The sequence below is a fragment of the Phoxinus phoxinus genome (assembly GCF_949152265.1).
Source record: "Phoxinus phoxinus genome assembly, chromosome: 16".
Classification (NCBI taxonomy): Eukaryota; Metazoa; Chordata; class Actinopteri; order Cypriniformes; family Leuciscidae; genus Phoxinus; species Phoxinus phoxinus.
In genome coordinates this window covers 11,522,196-11,544,747 of record NC_136891.1, presented here as the reverse complement: position 1 = coordinate 11,544,747, position 22,552 = coordinate 11,522,196, and the positions used below count along the sequence as shown (strand labels likewise).

The window sequence follows — 22,552 nt, the reverse complement described above, 5'->3', positions numbered from 1 at the left end:
TGAAATAATCTGATAGCCTACACATCATAGCCACTTATTTTTTTGCGTCCTCTCCGACTCAAAATGAACCAATTGTAATAGACTCGTGATAACGTAGTTAATAGCCTAATGGACATGAGTTTTGATGTAATCAGCGAAATCATATTTTCTGACTGTAGTGTCGATTGATGAGTGGACGGGGTCACTATTGTCCGCTTAAACCAGCAGTGGCACGCATCGCAGTCTCTCGTGCACTTATTGGCGTGATACTGTCAGTTGGCAGGCCTGGCCAAGCAAACGAAAAATAATCAAACGGCTATCATACGGTCACAGCGGGTATCAATAGCCTCGTTATTATTACGATAGCAGCCAGGAAGCATCCAGTCATCTGATCAGTTATTTATTACGCATTCCGTGCCAGGATGGGCTGCAGACCCGCTCCCTCTTAATATAATATAATTGGCGTCACGCTGCGTTAATGCCCGGACAGATGCGACTGGTTATGCACCCGCGCAACTCTTCTCCTTCTGTGCTGAAATGCAAAGAGCTACTGACCAGCAACAAAAAATGTAAAGGCCATTCTTGTTAAGGAGTACATTTGCATATTTCTTAATATATTGGCTCTAAAAATATAGCTCACCATTTCACAAAATTAATTTACAAAACAATAGCTCAAAAAATCATATTAGTTTTAAGTGAACAGTGTGAATTATTTTATGTAGGCCTAAGTAGCTTATAAAAAAAAAACTCTTACCATGCCTTTTGTAAAACCTAGACATCATGGCTATAGTAGAAAATGCTCATTAGCTCCTAACCCTAAAGCCTCCCACAGAAGGAACAAGGTGAAGGGGCAACTAGAGGCCTACAGACAGTAGGCCTGGGTGACAGTGGGCAGAGTGCCCAGAGGCAGCACGTCCTGGCCTGGGTGTCTGATCTGGGGCGGCATGTCCAGCATGAGGCTATATGAAACAGTGAGCATGTGAGCGAGTGGACAACAGGGTGTTTCTGGCAGTGTTTATACTGTCTCTCACATACTTAGTGAGGGTGCCATAAAGACACTAAGGAATGAACCCACTAACTACATTATTAACAATGCTGGAAACAGAAATGTTCTTTTATAGTGTGCAAATGACTCTTTCAAACACCAATTTTAATCAAATATTCATTTATTTTTCGAGCACAAAACAACATGGAAAATATTGGTCACTTTACTCAGAATTTGAGTAAATTCGTCTTTTAATTAAATTCAAATGCTGGGTTCAACTCCCCTTCCCACGAAGAGTCATTCAGACCGTAATGAGCTGCAGTGGACAAGAAAAAGCATGTTAAGTTACTGTTACAACTGACACAAGTTAAAGGTTAGTTCACCCCAAAATAAAAATTCTGTCATCATTTACTAACCCTCAAGTTGTTCTAAACCCGTATGACTTTCTTCTGCAGAACACAAAAGAAGATATTTTGAGAAAGGTTGGTAATCAAACAGTTTTGGTTACCAGTAGCTCTGCAGTTGCTATTGCATACAGTAACTATCATGGTTATTGTGTTTAAAGAGCAAAAACACATTCTGTGTGATCATCCCCTTATGCCTGTCACTCAGAAGTAAAAAACAATGTGGTCAAACTGGGCAGATAATGAAACTTAAACGCTTCTTGTCATCAAGAGGTGGATGAAAGATTTACGGTTAATGGTAAAATTTTACCATTATTTTGTGTGAATAGTATCTTACCGGTAAAAATACAGAACGTCATTGCTTGTGCGAACAGCAAATTTGTGTATTCAACAGAAAAGTCTGGTAATTTAACGGGTTTAATGTGTGAAAGGGGCTATTGATGACTATATTGTATGGACCAAAAAAAAAAAAAAAAAAACTAAGACCTTTACAAAATATCTTCTTTTATGTTCCACAGAAGAAAGAAAGTCATGCAGGTTTGGAACATGGTTTGGAATGGCATGAGTTTTTAGTTTTTTGGAGGTGAACTATCGGTTCAAAAAGCTTGTTGTAGTGCTAAAGCTCCATAGTCCCTGAAAATTACTGAATTGGTCCTTGTTGTAATAGACCAACACACATCATTGGCCTAACTTATTACGATAACCTGAGCTAAATTGACTTACTAAAGCTATACATACAATCAGTTTTTTTTTTTACCCTTTTTGGTGAATTGGCGCATCAACAAAAACATTAGTCCTCCAAGCAAAAGTAGTCCAGCTGAAGAAGCAACGCCCACAGCTGCATACATAAGCATGCCGGCACTCACTGACGTCTCCCGTACTGAAAGCACATAATAAGTATGTTATAATGCAGAGATTCACTAACTTTTTTGATTACCGAACCCCTTTGAAGTAAAATATTTACTTAAAGTGAGTTTAAAGGTTCTCTAAGCGATCCTGGGTGACGTCACTTCTTGTTGACGTTCGAACTATTGCCAAACAAAACGGAGGCTAGCTAGACCCTCCCTCCTCCTCATCCGCGCACTAACAACCCAAACCCCACCCCCAAATCCTTCTTGTCGGTTATTGGCTGGAACACTGTTTGTTATGTTGTGGTGCGGGTTATCCCAGTTTGTTTTTGTTGCTGTTTGTGGAGCCTGGGGTGTCTACAGAGACCGCGTTTTTTTAGAGTGTGTTCAGGAGACAGACAGCTAGCGGATAGTGAGGAGATATTTGCTGTATGTGACAAAAAATGTTTGGCCTAAAAAATGCGTGACATCGCTTAGAGCACCTTTAACTTGATCAAGTAGACAAGGGAAGTTAATTTGGACAGACCCTCAACTCCTCGATTTTGACAGTCTACTCAATATTTAGGCAGACCACAATGCAACACAACTGTGACGTCACAGCAGGTCGCGCTTAATAGAGTGGTGCAGGTATGACATCACTTTGTAGGCCAGAACACGGAAGCGAGTTAGCATTTTAGCACTTCCTATTCCATCGTCCCGAAGTCAATGTTTGTTTGTTTTTTAAATGGGGTTTTGGTTAAATGACTGAAATAAGGTTTGTGGCTAAATGGGACTACCGAGGCTGTCGAGGAGAGTAAACGTCATCACGCCGAACAGGTAAACACAGTCTGCTTTTACAGCCTCGTCATGCTTATAATTGTGCTCTTATAAACTATTCTAACTTCTGGGAAAATGTTTTTAGATAAAAACTTAAAGAGTTGTCGGAAGCTTAATGGTGATGATTTATATGGAACCGTGGTATTAGCCTACCTTTAGCTTTTTACTACAGGCAACTGCATTTAGGCTTCAAAATTCATAAAAGTTCATCTGTGAAAATGATCTTGATGGACAAAATGTGCAAGTATCATAAACTTTTGTTGAACACAGAGCTTGTTTTAAGCGATAATCCAAAAGCCTATGTGAAAATCCTATTGTTTTTTTCTCTCAAGGGAACCAGTGTGATGTTAACTGCCGGTTGGCCTACAAAGTGACGTCATACCTGCACCACTCCATTTCCCACCCCACACAATCTAGTGTATGATATTGGAGTTATTTAATATTTGTAGCTGACTGTTTTTACACAGTGATAGTTTATTGTATTGTTATAATTTTCGTTTGTGAATTTCTTAATATTTTATTTTTAATATACATTTATTTATATAATAATATTTCATATTTTTTAACAGCCCAAGCAAACATACAGGTCTATAGAATGGTGTGTAAACAAATTTATAAGGAAAATATAAATTTAAACACACTCCCAGTGTTCGCCAGTAGAAGGCACTCATGCAACGTAAGCAATGACGCACATCCGAGTGAACGAAACGGAGGAAAATTAGCGAGGGAAGGGCATACAAAAATTGTTTTGTTTTTTTTATTTATCATTTTTTAATGGCCTTCCAGTGTAATTATGCATTTTGTAATGTAATATGTAATGCTGATAGTAATGTGCATGTAGTAGCCTATTTTTTCTACAAAATTAATGGTTTAGGAGGTTAGGAGGAGTTGGCCTTACCAACACAACTGGGTGGAGAGTTGGTCCAGTACCCTTTGGAATTGCAGATGAGCTGACTAGTTCCATTGAGCTTATGGCTCTTGGCACACTGGAAAAAACACTGAGATCCAAAGCTGAAGTTTCCATGTGGGTGAGAGCAGTTCATTGAGGGTAGAGGTCCCAGTTCAGGAAGTTCAGAGAATGAGAGGGGCCCACAACGAACAGCTGCCATTCAAAAGATAAACGATAGCAAAGCATTTCATGATTAATGTTTGTCATGTCCCATTAATCTTACTAAGATTAGTTTAAATGATATGGCCTGATCATATTCATCAGTGTTTAACAGGGGAAGCCTGGTTTGCTTAATATGTAGTTCTTATTAGATTTTCAGAAGAAGAAGAAAACTCCCTGCAACATTATGAGAATGTTAGTTTATGGTTACAAAAATATAACCTAAAGAGAATGTTCCTTTAATGTTAAAGGATTAGTTCACTTTTAAAGTAAAAATTGTGTCATCATATACTCACCCTCAAGTTGTTTCAAACCTGTATGAATTTCTTTCCTCTGCTGAACACAAAGGAAGATATTTAAAAGAATGTCAGTAACCAGACAGTTTTTGGTTCCCATTGACTTCCATAGTATATTTTTTTCCTACTATGGAAGTCAATGGGAACCAAAAAATGTCTGGTTACTGACATTCTTTTAAATATCTTCCTTTGTGTTCAGCAGAGGAAAGAAATTCATACAGGTTTGAAACAACTTGAGGGTGAGTATATGATGACACAATTTTTACTTTAAAAGTGAACTAATCCTTTAAGAATAGACAAATAAACCAAATGGGAACATTCCATTTTTGTCGAGAGGTACAGATACCAGTGCAAGAGGGCATCGACTGACTCCAGATCCCAGAAGCAGAGCACTTCATGCTTGGCTCTCCTGTAATTTCAAATCCAGCCTCACATCCCAAGAAGCATTGTGAGCCGTAGCTAAACAGGGAGTGAGGATGAGAACAATTCATCCAGCCATTTTCTTGAGCGGTCAAAAGGGGGCACTGTTGAGCTATGGACAATAATAATAAATAAACGTCAACATACCGTACATAATAATCAGCTGCCTTAGGTCACAAACTTCATGACATTAAGTTTTACTGTAGATCAAGTCGGTCAATTTAATCTCATTTTGCTTTAATGAGGTGACAGATGAATACAGAATATCAATAGAGGACACATCATGATTCACGATGCCTGCTGTGAAATAGGAAGACCCAAAAGTGATTACCCAAGCAGAAGGGTGGGGTGTCTGTCCACTTCCCCATCTCCAAGCACTCCATTCGGGGTGTGCCATGCAGTTTGAAGCCTGCCTGACAGCTCGCTTCACACACTGTACCGAAGCTGAACTGCCCGTGAGGATGCGTGCAGGTTACAGTACCATGAGAAGGGTCGATTAAGAGGCTGCACTGCCGTGCTATTGGACAGAGAATCAAAAGATATATGATAAAGCATGACTTAAATTGAAGATGTCAGTGCTACATTTTTGTTCGATAGGACAGGACTGGAGAAGGTGGCAATACAAATAACTTATAAACTTTTGTCAGATCTAGACCTCTTGGAGACCCATTAAACTCCCTCAATAACCTTCCTATTTAACAATCACAGAGTATCAAGAGTGTTTGGTAACCTTGACAAACAGGAAGGTCTTGACTCCATTTCCCTTTTGATGTGCAGTAAGTGGAATTACTTCCGTTCAGAGTAAATCCAGCTTCACACTCCAGCCAGCACAAGGAGCCATAGCTGAAGTTGTCCAAGCGGTCCTGACACCGCACAATGCCATGCTGAAAAGACTCCAGAGCATCACATCTTATAACTGAAAAGATAATAAAACGGCATGAGAGCATGTATTTATATATTTCATCATTTTGAATGTGTGGTGTTGCTCTGTTGATTACTTTTATTAGCTGCAACAGGACAATATATATTCTGTTTTAGTCCATGTGGATTTATTAGCAAATCCACACAGATTTGTCCAGTAATAACTATTTACAGAAGCCATCTAGTAATGTAGGGATAATTAACTATATATTATATTTTTTATCTTTACAAATAATAATTGGTGTTTTATTTAGGCCTATATTACACACACACACACACACACACACACACACACACACACACACACACACACACACACACACACACACACACACACACACACACACACTTTAGCTTGCACATGACAAAAAAATTCAAACATACTGTGACTGACAACTTGAACATATGAACTATAAAAATTATTTTGCGCACGCAAAATACTGATTTTGGATTTAATTCTGTTTATCAATTGCCATGTGCTTTTGGGGTTCTCTCTGTTCTTTAAGGATGGACTGTTTGGCTTCTTAAAAAATAATGAGGACTTTATTATTAATCCCTTATCTTACAGTACATCCAAACTATTTTATCTTCTAAGAACTCTGAGGTCTGGTTTCGCAGACAGGGCTTAGATTAAACCAGGATTAGGCCTTAGTTCAATTAGGACTTTTAAGTAGCTTTTATAAACATGCCCTAGAAAAAAAACATTACTGGTGTGCATCTTGTTGCTTTCAGTTAAAATATCTCAAACATGCATTTTAGTCTGAGACTAGCTTAAACATTAAGACAGTAAACTTGTTCTACCTTTGTAATTTATGTCACTTAAGTTTGTGTTATCGTGCTCTGTATTTATTTATAATGAATGATTTGCCTGCCATTTTATTTAAAAATGGTCCATTTTATATTTTGTTCTGTACTTTTTTTTTGATACCTTGTCATCATTATAGTTTCCGGTTCATGTAGTTTCACTTTAGTGTCTCCGTACTATTAGAACCATCAGTTAAATCACTCAATTTCATAACATAACATGAATTTCATGGTGCTATCATTTAAAACAAAAATGTAAGGATTTAAAATGAAGAATGAATGTATGTTTTATTAAAATTGATTTAAACCTACCTTCACATTCAGGAGTTGGTGCTGACCAGTTTCCGTCACTCAGACAGGTGAGTGTGGATTCTCCTCTTAGTGCGTATCCCTCCTCACAAGTAGCATTGCAAGAAGAACGAAAAGAGAACTTTCCCAATGGATCAGCACAGGTCAGGTGACTCTGTGCAGGGACCACAAGAGGGTCACAAGCCACAGCTTAATTTTTTTAATGAGATAAAAAAAATATATTTAATATATGATGGGAACCCCTAAAAGGTTCTATATATGAAGTGCCTTATAGAACCATTTCTTCTAAGAGTGAATATAATTTCATATACAGTAGTTATATGGTATTATAATGGTATTAGGTCAACTATAATTATATGAACTGTTGACAAACCTGTACAAATGGGTGTACTGTGTGTCCAGTGCCCAGTATGGTCACAGAGAGTGGAATCTGTACCTTTAAGCACAAAACCCTCTTCACACTTGAACTCACAGCTGGAGTTATAGCTATTGTTGGAGAGGGGGTGTATGCAGCTCATACTTCCATAACTTGGTGCATTAAAGAGAGGTGGACACTGTATAGCTGTGGGAAAATCAGAAGCAACTCATAAAGTGAATCTGTTGGACCTACAGCATATATATATAATATATATAGTGTGTGTGTGTGTGTGTGTGTGTGTGTGTGTGTGTGTGTGTGTGTGTGTGTGTGTGTGTGTGTGTGTGTGTGTGTGTGTGTGTGTTGTTTAATAAGCAGGTTACCATGGCAAACAGGCAGGATGCGACTCCATTTCCCATGTGTGGTACAGTGAGTGGAATTTGTACCATTGCTGACAAAACCAAAGTCACATTTTACCCAACAAGTGGAGCCATAAGCAAACTCCTCCATAGGATCATAACATTGCAGGGAGCCATGTGGGCTGGGCTTCAGTGGGTCACACTTTACAACTACCAAAAACAAAACAGGAAAGACAGATTGTAGACTCAAAAGATTCTGAAGAGCATATGGATTCCATGAGAAATCATGCTTCAAAAACCCACCTTCACATGCAGGTGTGGCGGCTGACCAGTTGCCGTCACTCAGACAGGTGAGTGTGGCTTTTCCTCTAAGTTTGTATCCCACATCACAGGAAACATTGCAAAAAGAACTATAAGAGAAGTTACCGAATGGATCATCACATGTCAGATGACTCTTTGCAGGGGCCAGAATGGGATTACAGGTCACCACTGCAACAAATGCAGAACACATCGATTAAATTATTAACCATATCTGTTCAAACGCAAAAACACCTTAATCACCTCTTTTCTTTATAACACTGTTATTGTGTAATTTTTTATAGAACGTGCACTAGGGTGCGTCTGTGTTGCCTAACATTAAAATGTTTCACGAGAAGGAAAAGGAAGTGCACAACCTTTGCTTTCAGCACTTTTTGAACTATTAAAAGCTTGTGGGTTTTTAGATGATAAAAAAAATCCTTTTGTTAAATCATGTCATCATGCATATTCAGTGCACTTGTATGAACCATGCAACTGCCTGGTGATACACTGAGCAATGTTCTGCAGATGTACAAATGGGTGTACCTGTGCAGGTGGGGGTTTTGTGTGTCCAGTGTCCAGTGTGATCACACCAAGTTGTATTTGAGCCTTCGAGCACAAATCCCTCCTCACACTTGAACTCACAGCTAGAGTTGAAGCTATTGGTGGAAAGGGGATCAGTGCAGTTCATACTCCAACCACCAGGGGGATCAATGATCGGCAGACACTGGACAACTGTAATAATAACCATTATAGAAAGTCAAGATACATTTTTACTGTTCCTATGCACTACGTTGACAAATATATATGGAGAAGCTGACACCAGCATGGACACCAGCGACGTATTTGAAGAGAAGAGGATTACATGATAAGTGCTATAATTTTCAGATATTAGTAAACAAGTGTTCAAGAGAATATTGTTCTGCAGGATATCTCAGTGATGTTATGATAGATGAATAGTGAAGTCTGTAGTTTGAGAGCATGTTATTTATAACTAATATAATTATATTAAAAAAAAATAAAAAAATGTTTAAAAAGTCATAGCTTGTGGGGTATATGACTTTTTATATGTATATGTAAATTTTACATTTACTTTTGATACTTAAGTACTTTTAAAAACGAGTACTTCTGTAGGCTACTTTTACTTAAGTAAAAATCGGTCTTTACAACTTTTACCTGTAACGGAGTAATATTTGGATAAGACATCTGTACTTTCTCTCAAGTAAGGAAGTTGTGTAGGCTACTTTGTCCACCTCTGGCTAGTATATAATATATTTATGGACGTTTATCGTTATCGTCCTTGGTATGAACTCATAATTGGCAATGTATTTTGTTCCATACCCTGACAAACAGGAAGTGCGTTATCCCACTGCCCAGACGCCAGGCAGCGTAGCCTTTGTTCCCCCTCCAGCTTGAACCCTGTGGCACATTGGAACTGGCATGACGAGTTAAAATAAAATGCTCCAAAGTCACCATCACACTTTACAAAACCTTCCTGTGGACTTTTAACTGGCCAGCACTGGACAACTGCAAAAGTGAAAATGATAACTTAGTGACAAAATGCACAAACAAACAATGAAGATATTTGAACTTCTTGATTCTACAGAACCTTCCTCACAGCGCGGGCCCATAAAACCGTTGTCGCATTGACATTTGTAGTTCCCAATAGTCTCCACGCACTCCGCATGCTCACTGCAGGATTTATCTGAACAAGAGGCTACACAGAAAAAGCAGGTGTAATGACAACAAATGAGTGCTGAGGTTTCAATCAGAAATATACATTATACACTTATTTTACAGCACCTATAATGTGCATTAAAGAGCAAATCATAATCTCTCCAGACAAACTGCATATTCATACAAAGGATTTGATCTGATCGAGCAGCTTTTCTTGAATTCATTTTTAAACTTAAATCAATATTTTATGTTATCTGTGTTCACCTAAATAACAGAGAGCTGCTTTCTTTTTGCTGCACCTCTCATCATTCCACTTGGCTGTGTCTTTTTGCCTCTTAATGTAGATCTCTACACAGTCTTCTCCAGTTCCCTGGTTATTTGGTTCATTTTTCGCCCAGTTTGCTGCTTCAGGGACCAAGTGCTTTTTGGTCCCAACCCACGTCCATTGGCCTTCAATCCTCCTAATGCCAATCCAGTAGTATGTCGGATGTAAGGGTAGAATTTGGTTAAGGTATGCAACTTCTGCCTGGTTTTGGATGGCCACCATATCAGTGAAATTCTTTTGACACCACTGACGAGCTTTTGTCCAGTCCACATCAGTGTCTATGTTGTAATGGTATGTCCAGGCCTTGACTGATAAACACAGTTTAGTTGCATTAATATGTAGTTTATATACAAAGTTTTAATTCGCTATTTTGTTCAATATACTTTGAAACTTTGTAGCTTATTATCTATTTAAGAAACATGTTGATTAGAAATAGATTAAATGAGAACATACCATTATAAATTCCAGTTATAAGGACAAGACATCCAGAAAATAGTCTAATATTCACCCACAAAACCATCTGAAGGATGTGAGAAATGCATGTTTATTAAGACAATATTTGTGTTCTCATTTATGCATGTCATCAAACCAAAGGGTCTAAAGATCCAAATGCTATTGATTATTTTATCTGCTATTTATTTATTTTTAGTTTTTGGGGTATGAATATAAAAATATTACTCTAAAAAGCATTTGGTTTGACGAAATGCGAAAATACTCTAAATATATAAATAAAGTAAAGCAGAAGGTTCATCTTACCCTTTCTGCAACTGCAGTTTCTTTTGAGGAATTCTGAGAGGACGTTCACAGTTTAATGCATACGAAATTGCTGGCCAATATGATTTGCCAATATTCAGACAGTTGCATTGCATGAGAACTGTGATGGGAAATTGTGTAATAGTGCTGCCATTGAAGGAAAAGTTACAACACAACAGTGTACGCTACTATTGTTATATACCAGATATTAAATAGTTTTAATGTCATATAGCTCACACTACATAATGTTTTTTTTTTTTTTTTACAGCTACAATAAACAACATCAAGCATTTTTGAGCAAAAGATAACAATGGGATAATTGACTTTATTTTGGTTTTTTTCACATACAAAGTACCAAAAATACGAATGAACTGAAGAAGATTTGACAATTAAAAAATCTAATATCAATCCAGTTATTGTCAGACATCTTTATGCTGAACATAGAGGTCCATCAAGTGGTGTGTGTTCAGCTTCAAATGCTGGATTCAGCATTTCCTGTTGAGTTCTGCAAGAAAACATTTATGGTTAATTGTAATCTAAATCAGTGAAAAATTGTAAGTAAAAATTTAAAAATTTAAAGTAAACTAAATTTACCGCAATCTCACTGCCTTTTTATCTACAACCAAATTTAAAAAGGAAAAAGAAAACATTTAAAAAATATTAATTTATTTCTCTTTGGAATAATTTCTTTAATATTTGATACATCCTTCAAAACTTCACACTATACTCACTCTTTCTGCAGCAAAAACAGCCACAAAACACTGAGATGACAACAGATGCCAAAAGAGCAATTTGAAAATGGACAAGACCTGTGAAAAAATATAACAAGATTGTAAGTATTATTTTTATATACAAATGTAATAACTACTGTTGATTCATTTTTTTTGTTCCCTGACATTTCTTCCCTTTAAAAAATAATAAAGTTAAGAGTGTGCATTTGGAAATGATTAATTTTATTAAGGAAAGGAAAGCAACATTTTTATTATGTTAGTGTGTAAAAAAAAGAAAGAAAAAAAAGGGTTAATTTAATCATATTTTTGACCATTGGGTTCATACATCATAGAATAATGTTCATTAGAACCTCAAAATATTTTAAATGTAACAGTTGGTTTTTGAAAGAGAAAATGTTTGTGTGAATGATTCAGAATTAAATCAGTTATGTATTCAGATTATAAATAGGCTATATTATAATACATATTAAATAAATATGAAAAAATACTCTAATGTGGTTGAAATAGAGGCTTAGGGTAAAAATAAATATTAGAAAATAAAGTTTCCATATTGCCATTGATGGTTCCATAAAGAACCTTTAACATCCATTGAACCTTTCCATTACACAAAATATGTTTTAAAAGGTTCTTCAGATTATTAAAATGTTCTTCACACTAAGAAAAAATGTAATGTAAGAACTTTGACAGAAATATTCTTAAGGAAACCAAAAAATTATTATTCTACATGGCACTGCCGCTAAAAAAAGCCTTTTGGGACTTTAGTGAGTTTAGTAACAATTAAAAAAAAAAAAATTGGTTATTTCCAAGGCTGCATATTCATGATTTGGAATATAGAAAATTGACCCTGGTTGGTAGGGTGAATATTTATTGGATATGATTTTATGAATGGATATGAATTTTTAAATGCAGTAAATAACCAAAATCTTTTCAAATTAAATTGTTAAAAAATTTCACAGACCAGCATGGTCTCATTATACCCCTTATCTGTGGGACACAACTGAAAAGTGCGAACTCCTTACTTGCACACATCAATGGAAAGAAAGACTCCCACATGCCATCAGCTCTGCAGGTGAACTCAGTAAAGCCCAGAAGCAAACGTCCAGGTGGACACTGTAGTCTACAGGCAGATCTGAAGCTGTCATGTCCTTCAGTGCAGTTCATCATTCCACCACCAAACAACAGAAGGGGAAAACACTCCACTGCAAGCGGAAGACAACTCAATCGTGCATGCATATATTGATATCTATTAAGAGATAAATCAGTGCAAACACTGAATCCTCCTATTGAAATATACAGTATATTGTACCTGCACATGAAGGTGGAGGTGCGTTCCATGCACCTGAGGAATTGCATTTGAGCTCAGCTGTGCCACTCAGCTTATAACCACCAGCACAGGAAAATTTACAGTTTGAGTTGAGGGAATGATTCCCATACAGACCGGAGCATTTCATCCAGCCATGCACCGGTGCGGATAGTTGCTCACATGACACGACTGGAGAGAGAGAGAGAGAGAGAGAGAGAATGACATGTTTAAGGAATGTCGTAAGTAAAGATTTTCGTAATATATTCAGGATTACATAGCCTACAGTTTTATCCATTTAACATTGTTTTCCCCCCACTAATTTAAATTATAATATATATTTCACTTCATAGATAGATATTTCACCACTTTACATTTGTTCAAATACGGTTTGTTCTGACCTGTTTCACACCGTGCCCCAGAGAAACCTGGCTTACATACACAGGTGAAGTTGTTGACTTGTTCTTTGCAGAGCCCATTATTAATGCATGAATTGTTTAGACATTGTGCTGAAAGAAAATATATAGATTTATAAGAAACATCCTTTCTGGACTGTTAATAACTCAATGTTTCTCTCAGATGTCTTATAGACTATAGTGCTCTAACTGGAAATAAATTAAATTGAAAAATTGAAAAACTAACTCAGCATCCTTACCTTTGTGACACACAGGATACTTTTTTATATTGCAGCGGTCATCATTCCACTTGCCATTGTTGACTGTGTTCCTGTACATTTCCACACAGTTTTCATCAACCAGAGGAGCATTGGGCTCATTGTGTGCCCAGTTTTGATAGGTCATGATCTGTCCATTGGCAACCCACGTCCAATTGCCATTGATCTTTGTGAGTCCAATCCAGTAGTAAGGAGTCAGTGATCTACTTCCCAAATGTTCTTTAAGGAAATGTGTTACATTTTCATTGTGAATCACTACAATGTCTGTGTACTGTTTTTGACACCACTCCCGTGTCTCATTCCAGGTCATTGTCGTGTTATCTGAGTGATACGTCCATCCTTCAACACTGACTGTAATGTTTGGAAATGAAAAGTTCAAGTTAAATCTGTTTCTCAACCGTTTATTTTATTCTTCAAGGTTGATGAAATGTAGAATACACTTACCCAGTATAAGCCAGAAAACTCCTATGTGCACAGATATAGCTCTAAGCTTCACAACACCTCCAGTCTAAACAACAAAAACAACCACTTAATTCAATTCACCTTTATTTATATAGCGCTTTTTACAATACAGATTGTTTCCAAGCAGCTTTACAGTGATAACAGGAAAATAATGCAGCAGAGTTTGTTTCTGCTGTACAGCAGATCTGAGAAAATAGCGTAGTCCAGCTTAAGTAAGTCATGTTCAGTGATGTTTCATTTTTGTTGTAAAAAAGTTATTAATTTAGTTCATTTATATATATATAGTCTCTGGAGAAAACAATAATGTCATCGTCCAGCTCAGTTCAGTTCTCATATAATGGTGTCATTGAGGCAGATCAAGCCAGCCAAAAGCCAAAGGTGACAAATTGCGCATATAAATGCAGTAAAAAAAAGTTTTTATTAAACCAAAAAGCTTACAATAAAATGCAAAGACTCATATTAGATACATACCGTGGTCTTCTTTCGACTCCTTTCGACTGAATCACTTGTCGTTAGAGAAATTCTGTTCATAGTTGCTTTTCAACAGTCTGTTCTCACATAAAGTCTCTTTTGCTCTGTAAGCAAAGTGGGTTTTCCCACCATATATATCAGTCGTTCGCATTAAATTGCAGGATGTTTTCTTCTCAGGTTTGAGTGAATAAACATTATGTAACATGAGAATAAAACAATGCCACTTTCTGGAAATGACTGGTCATCTTTTATATGTTCATTTATCTTTTTATAAAATCATCTCTTGCACAAACAGAATGGTGCTGAGATGAACAAAATGATTCGATGATTTTGATAATCGAACAACATACTTCATTTAAAAAAATAATTAAAATAATAAAATAAGGTACATTTCAAGCGACACTTTAACCACTGTAAGGTATAAACTAACTAAAAATATATATTATATAACAAACATACACTCCCTGATATTACGCAGCTTCAGGGAAGGACACAGTCACAGGAAACGACCAGATGAACATGACCCGGGTTATTTAAACAAAACCTTTCACTGCACTCACAATGCTATTGGATTTATGCACTTAGGTGAGGAAAGATAAAGAGGTGCAGTGACTTAAATTCCAACCTTTATTTAGGTGTTAAAGGGATAGTTCACCCTAAAATGAAAATTATGTCATCATTTACTCACCCTGGTGATGTTCTAATGCCATAACCTATGCCTTTCTTTCTTTCTTTCATGGACCACAAAAGGTGAATTGTTTTTTTTTTAAATCCCACTTGCGCTCATCTAGTGAATAGCGGCCAGCATATCACAGAATGATCCCAGGAAGGGTTTAGTGAAAAACTAACCAAAATGTAATGTAGGCCTATTATTAAGTGAAATTCTTGACCATGGCCGTTGGTCTTCTCTGCACAGCTGCACAATGTTCGTGAGACTATTAGCGTTGCGGTTCACTCCGAAAAAGAAAAAGCATAACCTTCAAATTGTGAGAAATCAAGATTAACAAAAAAAGTAGCCTACACTTGTACTTTCGTCACTGAGTAAAACATCACTGGAACTCTATTTGTCTGATGTAAGTCTGACAGATCATTGTGAACACGATAACTTGTTACGACAAACACAACGGATATATTCATTTCAGAGAAGAAGATGCTTGGGTTGTATTTCATGTTATGTTTTTGTTCATCTTGATTTCTCACAACTTGTGTGCTTTTTCTGGGTGAGATGGAGTGAATAGTGCTAATAGTCTCACAAACGAGCACGTCGTGCTGCAGCCGTGCACAGAGAAGACTAATTTGTAAGGTCAAGAATTTAGTTAAATAATACATTACATTTCGGTTTGTTTTTCACCAAACTCTATCATATACCCCAGAACACTTGTAATATACGGAATGGGATCATTCTGTGATACTTCTGGGTCTTTTTAAAAAGGTTTGATGCTGGTTGCTATACTAGGCCTACTGCCATTATATGGACAAGCGAGAGGAGAGCAGGACATATTAAGAACAGAAAGAAAAGCATACTACATTAAAACAACACCAGGGTGAGTAAATTATGACTTCATTTTAATTTTATAGTGAACAATCTCTTTAAGATTCAAATATTCTGCTAATCGTTCTACAAATGGAATGATCAATCACATTGAAAGTTTATTTATACTTTTATATTGTAAAATGATAATGCTTTATATGCTAATGACATATGCTTTAGAGAAGATTTAGGCACTCATCTGAAAGGGGAAAGGGAATTGAAAAACCCAAGTCATGATGTCATGTAAATGTAAACCAACAAAGTTTGACTTTCAAATAGTTTAATTTGACCAATACTTTTTTTGGAACAATAAATAGTACAAAAAATAGTGTACATTAATAACATATATAATAAAATATTTAAACCGTTCAGAACAATATGTTCAGTCAAGTACAGTTTATAATAAAAGCTTCCATTGGGAAGTAGAAATCACATTCAATTAGGACTGTTGCCTGATAAAATGGTAATGCCCATTAGATTGAGTATAAATAATATCTTATCACATTAAAAGTGTCAAATCATTTGGAAATGGAATGATATGAATTTTCCTGTCCAGCGATGCAGCAGTGATAGATTCCTGTGAAAAGGAAGGTTGAATTAGTTTTCACTATCATTAGCAATACTGGCCTGTATTATGTGCATGAGGAATATATGCTCACCTGTAGTTTGAGATTATATGAGACTGTCAACACTCTTATAAACCTGTGGTGGATCCTCAATATCCGAGGTACTAAAAGTTAATATAGACAAAAGCAGAGTTAAACAGGATATAGTCCAATATGGCTAAACCAAATGCAATAAATTGATAAGTAACAACAGTAATAATGTAAGAAAAAAGGATATAATTGCTAAATAAGCCATATCTCACCTGTTCAGGTCAAACTTGTTAGCTGAAAACAAAAAGACATAAATTAGCATTTTAGTTAATTGTGGGTATATTATTAAATAATTATATGGAAGAACATATTCTAGTTAACTAAATATGGGATCATCGCATGTAGCAATTTAAAAAAGCTCACCTTTACTCCTCAGTCTCTTCAGTATCCAGTAGACTAAGAACAGACTGGAGGTGCTGATAGCAGCCACAAGAGTCACTTCTGTCGCTTTGAAAAGTGATGCAGAAGGATCAGGACGAACTGAAAATACAGATAAAAGGAAAGCTGTAAAATGTCTTTCTCACTTCATCACTGAAATGACATATCTGCATCCCACAACAATCATTGCTTGCTGTTTACCTTGACACAATGCCACTTCCCCTGACCAGCTCCCATTGAGGTTGCACGTCATTATCTCATCGCTGATAAGTTGGTGGCCGTCGAGACAACTGAAGGTGCAGACGGTGCCGAAGGTGGGATCTTCAGACGAGCAGTTCATATGCCCGTTGATTGGCTCAGGAAGTTGTGGACAGACTACTGCTACAGAGATAAAAATGCCTTTTTTAATTTTTAAGTAAAATAAACTAAGTAAATTTAAAGTAATTTCAATTAATATTACTTTAAACTGACTTAAAAAATTATTTGAATCTCGTATAACTTAAAAATAAAGTTTAAATTATTTTGATTAGCTGAAGTAATGTAAAAACATATGCTGTCATGATGGATCATGTCTTTTTCTACAGTGTGTAAATCCACAAATGAGACAGCAGTTTGTTTATTACCTTCACAGTGAGGTGGTTCCTGACTCCACTTTGCCATTTTTGTACAGCTGATCTCTGAACCCCCCTGGAGGAGGAATCCTTCCACACAACTGAAGCTGCATTTGCTCCCATAACTAAAGCTTGAAGTACAGCTCAGCTCTCCATTGACAGGGCTGTCAAGAGCTGGGCAGTGATGAACTGAGTGGTAAGAAAAAAAGTTTTTCTAATAAGCATTTGTAAATATATATCTGATGTGTTTTGCCTTGCACAACATACATTCCATTCATGTTTTCAGCTTAATAACTTGTAAAGAAAAATGTAATTAAAACTAAGCAGTAATATTTACAACAACAAATAAAAATGACAAAAAGCACATAACAAAATTACAAAAAGTGTAACTAAAATACAAAAAATAAAAGCTATAAGAATACTAAAACAACACTGATCCCGACCCTTCTTACTTCCACAAGTGGGATGTGAATCATTCCAGCGTCCCGTTGCTCCACAGAACAGTGTAGAGGAGCTGTTGTCTCGCAGCTTATATCCTTCTTTACAAACAAACTCACAGGTGGATCGGTAGCTAAATCGGCCCATCGGATGATTACACCGCATTTCACCTTCCTGTGGTTTAATCAGCTCTGGACATTGAACAACTGCAAAAAGATTCACAGACATTTCAAAGATAATGAATTTTAGCAGTTTTTAACAGAATCTGTAAATGTTCCCTAGTGTAAATTAAACTCACGTTCACAGGTTGGTGGTTTGCTTGACCACTCTGTTGTAGAAGTGCATCTGGTTGTACTGGAGCCCTTTAGTTCATAACCCTCCTCACATGAGTATTTACACTGAGAGTTATATGAGAAATCGGTAGGATCAGAGCACTGGACGCTGGCATGATCTGGTGGCGTGAGGTCCTCCGATTTGCATTTTACAACTGAAAAACAAAAAACAGGACCATGATTAAACTCTTGTGCCTAGTTTCAAAGAACTAAGAGCAGACCTGCAACTAAACATTATGTAAAAACATGACCCTTCTTACTTTCACAAGTGGGTTTTGAATCATTCCAGCGTCCCATTGCTCCACAGAACAGTGTAGAGGAGCTGTTGTCTCGCAGCTTATATCCTTCTTTACATACAAACTCACAGGTGGATCGGTAGCTGAATCGGCCCATCGGATTATTACACCGCATATCACCTTCCTGTGGTTTGATCAGCTCTGGACATTGAACAACTGCAAAAAGATTCACAGACATTTCAAAGATAATGAATTTTAGCAGTTTTTAACCGAATCTGTAAATGTTCCCTAGTGTAAATTAAACTCACGTTCACAGGTTGGTGGTTTGCTTGACCACTCTGTTGTAGAAGTGCATCTTGTTGTACTGGATCCCTTTAGTTCATAACCCTCCTCACAGGAGTATTTACACTGAGAGTTATATGAGAAATCGGTAGGATCAGAGCACTGGACGCTAGCATGATCTGGTAGCTTGAGGTCCTCCGATTTGCATTTTACAACTGAAAAACAAAAAACAGGACCATGATTAAACTCTTGTGCCTAGTTTCAAAGAACTTAGAACAGACCTGCAACTAAACATTATGTAAAAACATGACCCTTCTTACTTCCACAAGTGGGGTTTGAATCATTCCAGCGTCCCGTTGCTCCACAGAACAGTGTAGAGGAGCTGTTGTCTCGCAGCTTATATCCTTCTTTACATACAAACTCACAGGTGGATCGGTAGCTGAATCGGCCCATCGGATTATTACACCGCATATCACCTTCTTGTGGTTCGATCAGCTCTGGACATTGAACAACTGCAAAAAGATTCACAGACATTTCAAAGAAAATTAGTTTAGGGAGTTTTAAACAGCATCTGTAAATGTTCTCTAGTGTAAATTAAACTCACGTTCACATGTTGGTGGTTTGCTTGACCACTCTGTTGTAGAAGTGCATCTTGTTGTACTGGAGCCCTTTAGTTCATAACCCTCCTCACACGAGTATTTACACTGAGAGTTATATGAGAAATCGGTAGGATCAGAGCACTGGACGCTAGCATGATCTGGTGGCGTGAGGTCCTCCGATTTGCATTTTACAACTGAAAAACAAAAAACAGGACCATGATTAAACTCTTGTGCCTAGTTTCAAAGAACTTAGAACAGACCTGCAACTAAACATGATGTAAAAACATGACCCTTCTTACTTCCACAAGTGGGGTTTGAATCATTCCAGCGTCCCGTTGCTCCACAGAACAGTGTAGAGGAGCTGTTGTCTCGCAGCTTATATCCTTCTTTACAAACAAACTCACAGGTGGATCGGTAGCTAAATCGGCCCATCGGATTATTACACCGCATATCACCTTCCTGTGGTTCGATCAGCTCTGGACATTGAACAGCTGCAAAAAGATTCACAGACATTTCAAAGAAAATTAGTTTAGGGAGTTTTGAACAGCATCTGTAAATGTTCTCTAGTGTAAATTAAACTCACGTTCACATGTTGGTGGTTTGCTTGACCACTCTGTTGTAGAAGTGCATCTTGTTGTACTGGATCCCTTTAGTTCATAACCCTCCTCACAGGAGTATTTACACTGAGAGTTATATGAGAAATCGGTAGGATCAGAGCACTGGACGCTAGCATGATCTGGTGGCGTGAGGTCCTCCGATTTGCATTTTACAACTGAAAAACAAAAAACAGGACCATGATTAAACTCTTGTGCCTAGTTTCAAAGAACTTAGAACAGACCTGCAACTAAACATTATGTAAAAACATGACCCTTCTTACTTTCACAAGTGGGTTTTGAATCATTCCAGCGTCCCATTGCTCCACAGAACAGTGTAGAGGAGCTGTTGTCCCGCAGCTTATATCCTTCTTTACAAACAAACTCACAGGTGGATCGGTAGCTAAATCGGCCCATCGGATTATTACACCGCATATCACCTTCCTGTGGTTTGATCAGCTCTGGACATTGAACAACTGCAAAAAGATTCACAGACATTTCAAAGATAATGAATTTTAGCAGTTTTTAACAGAATCTGTAAATGTTCCCTAGTGTAAATTAAACTCACGTTCACAGGTTGGTGGTTTGCTTGACCACTCTGTTGTAGAAGTGCATCTTGTTGTACTGGATCCCTTTAGTTCATAACCCTCCTCACAGGAGTATTTACACTGAGAGTTATATGAGAAATTTCCATTGGGATGAACGCACTGGACACTAGCATGACCTGCAGGTGTGATTTCATTTGGTTTGCATTTGACAACTGAAAAGCAGAAAAAAGGCAATATAATTACATTTCACTGTTCAATGTCAACACAGATACAGTCAGCAGTACGTAGAGAATTTTTACCCACCGGTTTCACAACGTTCTCCATAGAATCCTTTAAAGCATGCGCATGTATGACTGTTTATGGTTTCTACACATTCTCCTTGACCACTAACACAAGAGTCATCCTTGCAGGATGCTGAGGGAGAAAAGGTGCATGATTACATTTATACAACAAAAACATCAGAATAACTCCTCTTTTTTCATTTCAATTGAAAATGCATTGGTTAGAACACCTTATAAATGCATAAATGCTACCTACCCGTGTAGCACAGTGCAGTCTTCTTCTTTAAGCACGATTCATCATTCCATTTGCCTTCATCTACATTTCTTTTAATATATATTTCCACACAGTCTTCATTATTCCTTCCGTTATTGGGCTCCTTATCTGCCCAGTTCTCAGCTTCCTTGGTAAGTGTCTTGTTAGTTCCCACCCAGGTCCACCTGCCATCAATTTTACGAATGCCAATCCAGTAATATCCATCGACTTTTGGAAGTATGTTGTTGAGGTGAGAGATCTCCTCTTTGTTCTGGATGGCCACCATGTCAGTGTAGTTCTGCCTGCACCACTGTCTGGCATGTTCCCAGTTCATTTTGAAGTGGGAGGGATGGTATGACCAGCCTTCAGTGCCTCTCCATATGTTTAGCACTGCAGAATTAAACCATTGCAACTTTTAATTAACTATGTTTACAGGTTGTATTTACTCTTTACACACTAGAATGGTTTACTTTCTTACCTGAAGATATAAGAACAAGGGAAGCAAAAAAGTGGAAAGGTACTTTGTCGTAAACGCCCTGCAAAATTAAAGAACTATATCATTTGGATGAACATAATATTAATTGATACTAAAATAATAGAAATGCATATTTTAAATGCTTTACATACCATTTTCAGTGATATCAGTACAGATATGAAATGGTCCTGTTGACTGTCGTCTCCTAGGTCTTCTGATTTGAGATTCTAGTCTGGGAATCACTGTGTTGGGGCATTTATATAGGAGCTCAGCTATGGTTCAGGACTTCCCTTCCCGGATCCACTTGTGAAATCAGCCAGTGGAATTCCTGTCTCTGGAAATACCCCTCTCTGACACTGATCAAGGAGGAAATTGCTTTCACTTACATTTTTTTAGGGGGGAGTTTAACTCTCTCAAGGTGGAGAGTGTGAAGAAGTGACCTCTCAGAAAATGTAGTGCTTTTGGACTAATACAGCCACAGCAGGATGACTGCATATTTTAATATTTAGAAATGGAATTAACACTTTCTTTTTATTTGACAAATTATTATGTATTAATCTGACATTTTACTAATGCATATTGTCCATTTGTTTCAAATCAATCAACTGCATATGCAACTTTTTAAAAAAACAATTCCGACTTTCACTTTTGGTGTGAACAAGTAATAAGCAGGGAGATTTCCTGTGACTATATTCATCTCTTCTTATAAAGGAAAGAGAGAGACAATATGGGTCGAGAGGGGCATGATAGGAATTGTCATGTTGCCAGTAATCATTTGGCACCTTCACTGTTTCTTCCATTGAAATTCAGTAAATGGTCATTTTTATACACTAGGCTACTCTCAGTAAAGTATAGGTCACATAAATATGACATAAGAACTTCCATAAAATATTTACAATTAAATTGAATTAAATTCAAAAGTAAGAAAGGAATCAGTACTGTGTGAGACAAATTGGTTGAAATAGGCTAAAGCTGTGTTTAAAAATGTGCTTTGTTTAAAAGCTGTTATTGTAGTAGGTTTCTCGTTTTGACGTTTGTTTTTGTTC

The 22,552-nt window shown here is 37.1% G+C and overlaps 3 protein-coding genes across 5 annotated transcripts; all 3 read right to left on the bottom strand.

The window, feature by feature from the left end:
- Window positions 1-1,132: 1,132 nt before the first annotated feature.
- Window positions 1,133-10,748, bottom strand: selp (selectin P). 2 transcript variants are annotated; one of them, XM_079638916.1, is made up of 16 exons: window positions 10,660-10,748; window positions 10,357-10,423; window positions 9,843-10,211; window positions 9,511-9,618; window positions 9,243-9,428; window positions 8,448-8,636; window positions 7,908-8,093; window positions 7,629-7,814; window positions 7,264-7,452; window positions 6,894-7,079; window positions 5,587-5,772; window positions 5,188-5,373; window positions 4,783-4,968; window positions 3,931-4,134; window positions 2,126-2,248; window positions 1,133-1,280 (listed from the first exon to the last, which is right to left on the bottom strand). In XM_079638916.1, exons 2-16 carry the CDS (start codon window positions 10,421-10,423, stop codon window positions 1,216-1,218), a joined length of 2,616 nt encoding a protein of 871 aa, XP_079495042.1. In that variant the 5' UTR covers window positions 10,660-10,748; the 3' UTR covers window positions 1,133-1,215. The 2 variants fall into 2 exon arrangements, with proteins under 2 accessions (XP_079495042.1, XP_079495043.1); XM_079638917.1 differs by lacking the exons at window positions 10,357-10,423; window positions 10,660-10,748 and having other exon boundaries at window positions 1,135-1,280; window positions 9,878-10,014.
- A 107-nt stretch (window positions 10,749-10,855) lies between these two features.
- Window positions 10,856-14,458, bottom strand: LOC307012366 (L-selectin). Its single transcript, XM_079638921.1, has 9 exons — window positions 14,294-14,458; window positions 13,805-13,868; window positions 13,343-13,711; window positions 13,089-13,196; window positions 12,694-12,879; window positions 12,407-12,586; window positions 11,388-11,465; window positions 11,251-11,272; window positions 10,856-11,161 (listed from the first exon to the last, which is right to left on the bottom strand). Exons 1-9 carry the CDS (start codon window positions 14,351-14,353, stop codon window positions 11,086-11,088), a joined length of 1,143 nt encoding a protein of 380 aa, XP_079495047.1. The 5' UTR covers window positions 14,354-14,458; the 3' UTR covers window positions 10,856-11,085.
- A 1,385-nt stretch (window positions 14,459-15,843) lies between these two features.
- On the bottom strand, window positions 15,844-21,797 carry sele (selectin E). Of its 2 annotated transcripts, none has more exons than XM_079638913.1 (20): window positions 21,659-21,797; window positions 21,510-21,567; window positions 21,035-21,421; window positions 20,801-20,911; window positions 20,518-20,709; window positions 20,234-20,425; window positions 19,940-20,128; window positions 19,656-19,847; window positions 19,362-19,550; window positions 19,078-19,269; window positions 18,784-18,972; window positions 18,500-18,691; window positions 18,206-18,394; window positions 17,922-18,113; window positions 17,482-17,658; window positions 17,060-17,239; window positions 16,844-16,960; window positions 16,693-16,714; window positions 16,484-16,554; window positions 15,844-16,401 (listed from the first exon to the last, which is right to left on the bottom strand). In XM_079638913.1, the coding sequence occupies exons 1-19, from the start codon at window positions 21,659-21,661 to the stop codon at window positions 16,497-16,499; spliced, it is 3,021 nt and encodes a 1,006-aa protein (XP_079495039.1). In that variant the 5' UTR covers window positions 21,662-21,797; the 3' UTR covers window positions 15,844-16,401; window positions 16,484-16,496. The 2 variants fall into 2 exon arrangements, with proteins under 2 accessions (XP_079495039.1, XP_079495040.1); XM_079638914.1 differs by having other exon boundaries at window positions 16,091-16,401; window positions 17,060-17,236.
- Window positions 21,798-22,552: the final 755 nt, after the last annotated feature.